Genomic DNA, 12,019 nt, shown 5'->3' on the forward strand with positions numbered 1-12,019 from the left:
CTATAACCGCCCCGGGATGGGGTGGAGCTGAGGGGTTGGGGGGCTCTATAACCACTCCTCCCCTTCTGAGGTGGAAGTGAGGGGTGGGGGGGCTCTATAACCCTCTTTTGGGGTAGGGGAAATGTTAAGACTGTATCACCCCCACCCCCCTGGGTTAGGGGCCTGTATAATCCTCCGGATACAGGGAACGGAGAGAAGAGGTGTTTGGTGTGGGTGGGACTGTGTAGCCCCCAGGACTGAGACTGGTTTTGGAGGATGGGGGAACTCTGTAGTTCACTGGTCCGGGGAGGAGGAAGAGGAGTGGGTTTCAAAGGAAAGGAGTATGTAACACCACCAACCTGACCCCCTGGGCTACAAGGAAAGAGGATACTGTGGGCAATGTATTATATACAGAGCTGGGTGATTGCGAATAACAGATTTTTTGGTTTGGGGCCAAACAGAAAAAGCCAAACAACACTTGGTTCAGTATGAACTGAAAATGGACTTCAGTTTTTCTCACCAAACCTCTCATGGAGGATAGGTCCATCAATGGCTATTAGCCAGGATGGGCAGGGATGGTGTCCCCAGCCTCTGTTTTGCCAGAAGCTAGGAATGGGCGACAGGGATAGATCACTTGATGATTACCTGTTCTGGTCATTCCCTCTGAAGATCCTGGCATTGGCTACTGTCAGAAGACAGGATACTAAGCTAGATGGACCTTTCTTATGTTCTTAACCAAACCAAAAATAAGTTTCAAGTTAAACAAAATGTTTAGTTTGACTTGAAATGATTGGATTTTTGTTTGTTTGTTCAGTTTGGTTTGGGTTTGTTTGTTTCATTTTGTATCAGTTGTCCTTTCAGAGAATGCTACAAGGAGGTCCCGGACTTCAATCTCTTACCTAGAAACCTAAATTTGGCCTCCAGAACCTCTCTTCTGCCTTTCCCGATGTCATTGGTACCCATGTGTACCATGATCACCAGCGCCTCCCCAGCACTGCATGTATACATGTCCTAGATGTCTTGAGAGATCCCCAACCTTCGTACCTGGCAGGCAGTTGCCCATGCAGTTCTAAGCTGGTATCCAACCTACAACAATGATCTATCCCAGATGCTTCTAAGAGAGGTGAATCTTCACCCTCCTCATATTCTCCCCAAAATAATGCATATCGGTACTTATGCAATTGTATATTTTGGAGTAGAGAAAAAATTTCCCAACCCAGCTGGTGATCAGCTTATGTCCTGAACCATGAGCAGTAGTCCTAATTTTTTATCAAGTCATGAATTAGCCCCCATGTAATTGTGTAATGTATAACGTTGCTAATTTGATTTAAAATACGATCCTATTAACAGGTCTGTGTTTGGACAGATGAGTGACGTACACTGCTCCTTTTAGTGTCAATATTGGGTTCACATGTAATGTCTTGCTTAAAAAAAAGTGCCCCTCCTGTGCCAAAATATGATGATTTATTGTCCTTTGCAATAAATAATAAAGATCAGATGTTCTTTATGGTGACTCCTATGCAACTGAAATCCCCAACACCCATGTCGGGGTTTAAATATTGAGTTTGGACAATATGCAACAGACTTAAATTACAGCAAGGGAAGTTTAGGTTGGAAGTTAGGAAAAAATTCCTAAATTTCGGAGTAGTTAAGCACTGAAATAAATTGCCTAGGGAGATTGTGAAATCACCATCATTGGCAATTTTTAAAAGCAAGTTAGACAAACACCTGTCATGGATGGTCTAGATAATACTTAGTCCTGCCTCAGTGCAGGTAACTGGGCTAGAAGACCTCTCAAGGTCCCTTCCAGTCTTACGATTCTATGCATTAGTCTCTTGAATCCTGCATGTCTCTTTTGTGTACTGTAAAAAGAAAAGGAGTACTTGTGGCACCTTAGAGACTAACCAATTTATTTGAGCATAAGCTTTCGTGAGCTACAGCTCACTTCATCGGATGCATAAACTGGAAAATACAGTGAGGAGATTTATATATACATAGACCATGAAAAAATGGGTGTTTATCATACACATTGTAAAGAGAGTGATCATTTAAGATGAGCTATTACCAGCAGGAGGGTGGGGTAGGGGGAGCGAAAACCTTTTGAAGTGATAATCAAGGTGGGCCATTTCCACCACATTTCCAGGAGTTAACAAGAACATCTGAGGAACAGTGGGGGGGGGGGGGGGAGGAGGAATAAACAAGGGGAAATAGTTTTACTTTGTATAATGACTCAACCACCCCCAGTCTCTGTTCAAGCCTAAGTTAATTGTATCTAATTTGCAAATTAATTCCAATTCAGCAGTCTCTCGTTGGAGTCTGTTTTTGAAGTTTTTTTGGAGAAGAATAGTCACTTTTAGATCAGAAGTCGAGTGACCAGAGAGATTGAAGTGTTCTCCAACTGGTTTATGAATGTTATAATTCTTGACGTCTGATTTGTGTCCATTTATTCTTTTACGTAGAGACTGTCCAGTTTGACCAATGTACATGGCAGAGGGGCATTGCTGGCACATGATGGCATAGATCACATTGGTAGATGTGCAGGTGAACGAGCCTCTGATAGTGTGGTAGTGTCTATCAACTTCATGAAAAAACTCGTACAGATACAGACAGACATTATCTTCCTTTCCAAATGCAAACAGATGGACATCATACCAAAAGGACTGAAGATAAAAAATCCATTACAATCTACATACCACACAGACTATGCTGATAGCTTGTGCCACACACTCTCAAAGAAACTGCGGAACCACCTGATCAACATCCTCTACAGCAAACAGGGAAAGATTAAAAATGAGCTCTCAAAACTGGATACTCTCATAAAAAACCGACCTTCCACACAAACTTCCTCGTGGCTGGACTTTACTAAAACTAGACAAGCCATTTACAACACACACTTTGCTTCTCTACAAAAGAAAAAGGACACTAAACTATCTAAACTACTACATGCCACAAGGGGCCACAACAGTGGTTCCCTTAACCCACCCAGCAATTTTGTTAATCTGTCCAACTATACTCTTAGCCCAGCAGAAGAATCTGTCCTATCTCAGGGCCTCTCCTTCTGCCCCTCCACCCCCATGAACATGATACAGTTCTGTGGTGACCTAGAATCCTATTTTCGACATCTCCGACTCAAGGAATATTTCCAACACGCCTCTGAACAACATACTAATCCACAGATACCTTCCTACCAACACTACAAAAAGAAGGATTCTAGGTGGATTCCTCCTGAAGGTCGAAACAGCAGACTGGACTTCTACATAGAGTGCTTCCGCCGACATGTACGGGCTGAAATTGTGGAAAAGCAACATCACTTGCCCCATAACCTCAGCCGTGCGGAACACAGTGCCATCCACAGCCTCAGAACCAACTTTGACATGATAATCAAAAAGGGCTGACAAAGGAGGTGCTGTTATCATCATGAATAGGTCGGAGTATGAACAAGAGGCTGCTCGGCAGCTCTCCAACACCACTTTCTACAAGCCATTACCCTCTGATCCCACTGAGAGTTACCAAAAGAAACTACAGCATTTGCTCAAGGAACTCCCTGAAAAAGCACAAGAACAAATCCGCACAGACACACCCCTGGAACCCCGACCTGCGGTATTCTATCTGCTACCCAAGATCCATAAACCTGGAAATCCTGGGCGCCCCATCATCTCAGGCATTGGCACCCTGACAGCAGGATTGTCTGGCTATGTAGACTCCCTCCTCAGGCCCTAACCAGCACTCCCAGCTATCTTCGAGACACCACTGACTTCCTGAGGAAACTACAATCCATGGGTGATCTTCCTGAAAACACCATCCTGGCCACTATGGATGTAGAAGCCCTCTACACCAACATTCCACACAAAGATGGACTACAAGCCGTCAGAAACAGTATCCCTGATAATGTCACGGCAAACCTAGTGGCTGAACTTTGTGACTTTGTCCTCACCCATAACTATTTCACATTTGGGGACAATGTATACCTTTAAATCAGCGGCACTGCTATGGGTACCCGCATGGCCCCACAGTATGCCAACATTTTTATGGCTGACTTAGAACAACGCTTCCTCAGCTCTCGTCCCCTAATGCTCCTACTCTACTTGAGCTATATTGATGACATCTTCATCATCTGGACCCATGGCAAAGAAGCCCTTGAGGAATTCCACCATGATTTCAACAATTTCCATCCCACCATCAACCTCAGCCTGGACCAGTCCGCACAAGAGATCCTCTTCCTGGACACTACGGTGCTAATAAGCGATGGTCACATAAACACCACCCTATACCGGAAACCTACTGACCTCTATTCCTACCTACATGCCTCCAGCTTTCATCCAGACCACACCACACGATCCATTGTCTACAGCCAAGCTCTATGATACAACCGCATTTGCTCCAACCCCTCAGACAGAGACAAACACCTACAAGATCTCTGTCAAGCGTTCTTACAACTACAGTACCCACCTGCTGAAGTGGAGAAACAGATTGACAGAGCCAGAAGAGTACCCAGAAGTCACCTACTGCAGGATAGGCCCAACAAAGAAAATAACAGAACGCCACTAGCCGTCACCTTCAGCTCCCAACTAAAACCTCTCCAACGCATTATCAAGGATCTACAACCTATCCTGAAGGACGACCTATCGCTCTCACAGATCTTGGGAGACAGGCCAGTCCTTGCCTACAGACAGCCCCCCAACCTGAAGCAAATACTCACCAGCAACCACAGACCACACAACAGAACCACTAACCCAGGAACCTACCCTTGCAACAAAGCCCGTTACCAACTGTGCCCACATATCTATTCAGGGGACACCATCATAGGGCCTAATCAGATCAGCCACACTATCAGAGGCTCGTTCACCTGCACATCTACCAATGTGATCTATGCCATCATGTGCCAGCAATGCCCCTCTGCCATGTACATTGGTCAAACTGGACAGTCTCTACGTAAAAGAATAAATGGACACAAATCAGACGTCAAGAATTATAACATTCAAAAATCAGTTGGAGAACACTTCAATCTCTTTGGTCACTCGATTACAGATCTAAAAGTTGCAATTCTTCAACAAAAAAACTTCAAAAACAGACTCCAATGAGAGACTGCTGAATTGGAATTAATTTGCAAACTGGATACAATTAACTTAGGCTTGAATAGAGCCTGGGAGTGGATGGGTCATTACACAAGGTAAAACTATTTTCCCATGTTCATTCCTCCCCCCACCCCCCACTGTTCCTCAGACGTTCTTGTCAACTGCTGGAAATGGCCCACCTTGATTATCACTACAAAAGGTTCCCCCCACCCCCCACTGTCCTGCTGGTAATAGCTTACCGTAAGTGATCACTCTCTTGTTACAGTGTGTATGGTAACACCCATTGTTTCATGTTCTCTATTTATATAAATCTCCGTACTGAATGCATCCGATGAAGTGAGCTGTGGCTCACGAAAGCTTATGCTCAAATAAATTTGTTAGTCTCTAAGCCCTGGTCTACACTAGGAGTTTAGGTTGAATTTAGCAGCGTTAAATCGATGTAAACCTGCACCCATCCACACGATGAACCCCTTTTTTCGACTTAAAGGGCTCTTAAAATCCATTTCCTTACTCCACCCCTGACAAGTGGATTAGCGCTTAAATCGGCCTTGCCAGGTTGAATTTGGGGTACTGTGGACACAATTAGATGGTATTGGCCTCCGGGAGCTATCCCAGAGTCCTCCATTGTGACCACTCTGGACAGCACTCTCAACTCAGATGCACTGGCCAGGTAGACAGGAAAAGGCCCGCGAACTTTTGAATTTCAGTTTCCTGTTTGGCCAGCATGGCAAGCTGCAGGTGACCATGCAGAGCTCATCAGCAGAGGTGACCATGATGGAGTCCCAGAATCGCAAAAGAGCTCCAGCATGGACTGAACCGGAGGTACGGGATCTGATCGCTGTATGGGGAGAGGAATCCGTGCTATCAGAACTCCGTTCCAGTTTTCAAAACGCCAAAACGTTTGTCAAAATCTCGCAGGGCATGAAGGACAGAGGCCATAACAGGGACCCGAAGCAGTGCCACATGAAACTTAAGGAGCTGAGGCACGACTACCAGAAAACCAGAGAGGCGAACGGCCGCTCTGGGTCAGAGCCCCAAACATGCCGCTTCTATGATGAGCTGCATGCCATTTTAGGGGGTTCAGCCACCACTACCCCAGCCGTGTTGTTTGACTCCTTCAATGGAGATGGAGGCAACAAGGAAGCAGGTTTTGGGGACGAGGAAGATGATGAAGATGATGAGGTTGTAGATAGCTCACAGCAAGCAATTGAAGAAACCAGTTTTCCCGACAGCCAGGAACTGTTTCTCACCCTGGACCTGGAGCCAGTACCCCCCAAACCCTCCAAAGGCTGCCTCCCGGACCTGGCAGGCGGAGAAGGGACCTCCGGTGAGTGTACCTTTTAAATACTATACGTGGTTTAAAAGCAAGCATGTGTAATGATTAATTTGCCCTGGCATTCGCGGCTCTCCTGGATGTACTCCCAAAGCCTTTGCAAAAGGTTTCTGGGGAGGGCAGCCTTATTGCGTCCTCCATGGTAGGACACTTTACCACTCCAGGCCAGTAGCACGTACTCAGGAATCATTGTACAACAAAGCATTGCAGTGTATGTTTGCTGGCATTCAAACAACATCCGTTCTTTATCTCTCTGTGTTATCCTCAGGAGAGTGATATTATTCATGGTCACCTGGTTGAAATAGGGTGTCTTCAGGGGACACTCAGAGGCGCCCGTTCCTGCTGGGCTGTTTGCCTGTGGCTGAACAGAAATGTTCCCCGCTGTTAGCCACGGGGAGGAGGGCGGGGCTAGCCACACGGTGGGGGGAGGCAAAATGCGACCTTGTAACAAAAGCACATATGCTATGTATGTAATGCTAACAGCAAGGTTTACCGTGAAAGAGTGTACCCATTGTTCTATAAAATGTGTCTTTTTAAATACCACTGTCCCTTTTTTTTTCTCCATCAGCTGCATGTGTTTCAATGCTCACAGGATCTTCTCCTTCCCAGAGGCTAGTGAAGATTAGAAAGAGAAAAAAACGCACTTGTGATTAAATGTTCTCTGAGCTCATGCTGTCCGCCCACACTGACAGAGCACAGACGAATGTGTGGAGGCAGACAATGTCAGAGTGCAGGAAAGCACAAAATGACCGGGAGGAGAGGTGGCGGGCTGAAGAGAGTAAGTGGTGGGCTGAAGCTCAAATATGGTGGCAGCGTGATGAGAGGAGGCAGGATTCAATGCTGAGGCTGCTGGAGTATCAAACCAGTATGCTCCAGTGTATGGTTGAGCTGCAGCAAAGGCAGCTGGAGCACAGACTGCCGCTACAGCCCCTGTGTAACCAACCATCCTCCTCCCCAAGTTCCATAGCCTCCTCACCCAGATGGCCAAGAACACGGTGGGGGGGCCTCCAGCCACTCCACCCCAGAGGATTGCCCAAAAAACAGAAGGCTGGCATTCAATAAGTTTTAAAGTTGTAAACTTTTAAAGTGCTATGTGGCATTGTTCTTCTCTCCTCCACCACCCCTCCTGGGCTACCTTGGTAGTCATCCCTCTGTTTATGTGATGAATGAATAAAGAATGCATGAATGTGAAGCAACAATGACTTTATTGCCTCTGCAAGCGGTGATTGAAGGGAGGAGGGGCGGGTGGTTAGCTTACAGGGAAGTAGAGTGAACCAAGGGGCGGGGGGTTTCATCAAGGAGAAACAAACAGAACTTTCACACCGTAGCCTGTCCAGTCATGAAACTGGTTTTCAAAGCTTCTCTGATGCACACCACACTCTCCTGTGCTCTTCTAACCGCCCTGATGTCTGGCTGCACGTAACCAGCTGCCAGGCGATTTGCCTCAACCTCCCACCCCGCCATAAACGTCTCCGCCTTACTCTCACAGATATTGTGGAACACACAGCAAGCAGTAATAACAGTGGGAATGTTGGTTTCGCTGAGGTCTAACCGAGTCAGTAAACTGCACCAGTGCGCTTTTAAACGTCCAAATGCACATTCTGCCACCATTCTGCACTTGCTCAGCCTGTAGTTGAACAGCTCCTGACTACTGTCCAGGCTGCCTGTGTACGGCTTCATGAGCCATGGCATTAAGGGGTAGGCAGGGTCCCCAAGGATAACTGTAGGCATTTCAACATCCCCAACGGTTATTTTCTGGTCTGGGAATAAAGTCCTTTCCTGCAGCTTTTGAAACAGACCAGAGTTCCTGAAGATGCAATTGTCATGTACCTTTCCCAGCCATCCCACGTTGATGTTGGTGAAACATCCCTTGTGATCTACCAGAGCTTGCAGCACTATTGAAAAGACCCCTTGTGGTTTATGTACTCACCGGCTTGGTGCTCCGGTGCCAAGATAGGGATATGGGTTCCGTCTATGGCCCCACTACAGTTAGGGAATCCCATTGCAGCAAAGCCATCCACTATGACCTGCACATTTCCCAGGATCACTACCCTTGATATCAGCAGATCTTTGATTGCATGGGCTACTTGCATCACAGCAGCCCCACAGTAGATTTGCCCACTCCAAATTGATTCCCAACTGACCGGTAGCTGTCTGGCATTGCAAGCTTCCCCAGGGCTATTGCCACTCGCTTCTCAACTGTGAGGGCTGCTCTCATCTTGGTATTCATGCACTTCAGGGCAGGGGAAAGCAAGTCACAAAGTTCCATGAAAATGCCCTTACGCATGCGAAAGTTTCGCAGCCACTGGGAATCGTCCCAGACCTGCAACACTATGCGGTCCCACCAGTCTATGCTTGTTTCCCAAGCCCAGTATCGACATTCCACCGCATGAACCTGCCCCATTAGCACCATGATGCCTGCATTGGCAGGGCCCATGCTTTTAGAGAAGTCTGTGTCCATGTCCTCATCACTCACGTCACCGCGCTGACGTCGCCTACTTGTCCGGTATCGCTTTGCCAGGTTCTGGTGCTGCATATACTGCTGGATAATGCATGTGGTGTTTAATGTGCTCCTAATTGCCAAAGTGAGCTGAGCGGGCTCCATGCTTGCTGTGGTATGGCATCAGCACAGAAAAAAGGCGCGGAACGATTGTCTGCCTTTGCTCTGACGGAGGGAGGGGCAACTGACGACATGGCTTACAGGGAATTAAAATCAACAAAGGGGGTGGCTTTACATCAAGGAGTATTTCAGGCAGGACTTCACGGAGGGTTCCAATAAGAAATGGTGCACCTAAATAATTGTTCTTATTGGAACAAGCAGGTTTGTCTGGCCTCTGATTGATACGTGGCTAGATTTACCTCGCTGCACCTTCTCTGTGAGTGACTGCAGTGTGACCTAGAGGAATGAGTCCCCTAGGCAGGGGGGAAGCAAATGAGTACAAATCAAATCTTGTCTATTTCTTGTTTTGATCCGCTCCATCTATCTTTTACATCTTTGGCTGGCAGCAGACGGTGCAGGACTGCAAGCCATCTACATCTCATGGCTGCTCGGCAGAAGATGGTGCAATAGGACTGCTAGCCATCCTAATCACCTGCCTGCTCACCAAAAGATGGTTCAATAGGACTGACTGCAGAACTAAAGAGAATGACCTGGTCGAGTCACTCCTAATTTAGTCCCTGCGCCCGTGTATGCCCAGGCGCTCCTGATCGACCTCACAGAGGCGACCAGGAGCACCTCGGACACGACGATGACGGCTACCAGTCCTATTGCACCGTCTGCTGCCACAAGGCAATGGGTTGCTGCTGCTGTGTAGTAATGCAGTACCACGTCTGCCAGCACCCAGGAGACATACGGTGACCGTGAGCTGAGTGGGCTCCATGCTTGCCATGGTATGGCGTCTGCACAGGTAACTCAGGAAAAAAGGCACGAAACGATTGTCTGCCGTTGCTTTCACAGCGGGAGGGAGGGCCTGATTACATGTACCCAGAACCACGCGTGACAATGTTTTTTACCTCATCAGGCACTGGGATCTCAACCCAGAATTCCAATGGGCAGTGGAGACTGCGGGAACTGTGGGATAGCTACCCACAGTGCAACACTCCAGAAGTCGACGCTTGCCTTGGTATGGTGGAAGCACTCCACCGAGTTAATGCATTTAGAGCATTTTCTGTGGACACACACACAATCGAATATATAAAAACGATGTCTAAAAAATCGACTTCTATAAATTCGACCTAATTTCGTAGTGTAGACATACCCTAAGGAGCCACAAGTACTTCTTTTCTTTTAACTGTTAATCAGTAAATCCAACCAAAACTGACTTCTCCAAGGTTTGTTGTTGTTAAACTAATCCAGAGTCGAGAGAACCCCTCACGCAACATATAGTCTGTTATAATTTGTATAAATGATTGGTTATCAATCAATTGGTTGATTATTGACAAATTATTAATGATCAGTTATTAGTTATTAATGGTGCCCAAGCTGGGAAGATACACAATATGATACTATAGGTTTGTGTTTGCTGGTGAATTGCTGCAACTTCTTTATTATCAATCTGACAACACTATACGCCTTTCAACAGCAGCCTCTCTCCAGTAGTTCCATGCTCCAGATCACAGCTGAAACTCTCTCCTATTGCTTTGGCAGGCAATTGATGGAATACAACCATCAGGCTTTTAATTCCTATCCTAATAATCTGTGCTGTGGGGAAATCCCCAAGGGCAGGACTGGTCTACAGAACTGAACAGGGAAGGATATAATTTCCTACTGCAGGGGCCAGGGCCCTGAGTGAAGCACTGGATGTTTGTGCCAATATCAGAAGCTTTAAAATCCCGTTGCTTTGCTTATCCTGCATCCTTTGAAGGACACAATATTTGACTTATGAAGTGGCAGGAAATGAGAGATTTCATGAATGAACTCTGTTTTGCCAAACTCTGTCAGACTAATTTCTACTCTGTCGAGAAGATTTAAGATGGGTGCATTGTACATCCAGCTGCTCAACATTTGTAAGTACATTCTTCATTGCTGTAGCTGGTTCCATCTGTCTTAAGCGTCATGAAAAGTGAACAAGATTTGTTTGACCTGTAGGCTGCATTTTAAGCAACCTAGTCAGAGATTTATGATGTACATCAATGAGATCAATGTAACATATATCCCTGCTAGCTGTAGCTTTAACTAAAGATTTACTGGAGTTCTATTTGTGCCTTTTATATGAAGCATCTACTAAAGAAGGCAGGGCTCCCTGAAATCTTTCCACGGGACTTACAGAGCTCATGTGACTCACAGGCAGATCCCACAGTGCACACACCCAAAAGCAACTCAGACTTTGTGCTCTGAAGATACAGTTAGACACAAGCACTGCCAAGAAATAGCTTTCAGCTACAAAAAGCATTCTGGGTACTAACATGCAAATAAATTGTACAAAAAACCTCACTGGCTGTAATGGAACAAGATATGGCTCTGGGACACTACCATAGCTTGGTCCTAAGTGTTCTGAACAGTGGCCCCTTCTTCCTAATTCAATGGCAGGTGTCAAGACATGCCTTAATGCACAAAACCTGCATATTGAATCTCCAGTATCAAGGTGCTGAAGGTCAAAGCTAACTTTCATCCTAGTGGGCTCAGTTTGGATACTACAGGAGAAACCATAGCAGAGCTCCAGTAGGGTTTTTCTGTGGGATAATTCCTGCCTTAAGGAAGGGCCTGAGGTCTGCAGTGCTTGTCCTGTTTACTAATAAGATTATATAGCACTTTTCATCCTCAAGGTTCACTTCAGGGCACTTCACAAACTCTGCCCAGGAGGGCTGCGGAAATGCAGCCCTATGCAGCACATCAATAGGATTATTTATTGTTTGTATTGCAGATCTACCGAAATGTTAGGCACTCTCCAGACCAGAGCCAGAATCTTCCCAAAGAGCTTAGTGAGATGAAGGGGAAGGGATACAATACATAAATGCTTCATGCATCCGATGAAGTGAGCTGTAGCTCACGAAAGCTTATGCTCAAATAAATTAGTTAGTCTCTAAGGTGCCACAAGTCCTCCTTTTCTTAATACATAAATATAGTGATCTGGAGGGAGGCAGGGACATGTTTTCTTAGCCCCAGGAGTTATTTGATGTGGTTTTTGAACAC

General features: G+C 46.2%; 1 protein-coding gene across 1 annotated transcript; it reads left to right on the forward strand.

Annotated features, from left to right (window-relative positions):
• The first annotated feature begins 5,412 nt into the window (after positions 1-5,412).
• LOC125624312 (uncharacterized) lies at positions 5,413-7,545 on the forward strand. Its single transcript, XM_048824863.2, has 2 exons — positions 5,413-6,381; positions 6,956-7,545. Exons 1-2 carry the CDS (start codon positions 5,712-5,714, stop codon positions 7,039-7,041), a joined length of 756 nt encoding a protein of 251 aa, XP_048680820.2. The 5' UTR covers positions 5,413-5,711; the 3' UTR covers positions 7,042-7,545.
• The last annotated feature ends 4,474 nt before the right edge of the window (positions 7,546-12,019 follow it).

This window comes from Caretta caretta, chromosome 18, assembly GCF_965140235.1.
Source record: "Caretta caretta isolate rCarCar2 chromosome 18, rCarCar1.hap1, whole genome shotgun sequence".
NCBI lineage: Eukaryota > Metazoa > Chordata > Testudines > Cheloniidae > Caretta > Caretta caretta.

Coding starts and splice junctions, on each gene's coding strand:
- LOC125624312 (XM_048824863.2), top strand. CDS start 5,712: ATGCACTGGCCAGGTAGACAGGAAAAGGCCCGCGAACTTTTGAATTTC. Junction 6,382..6,955: donor AGGCGGAGAAGGGACCTCCG/GTGAGTGTACCT, acceptor TTTCTCCATCAG/CTGCATGTGTTTCAATGCTC.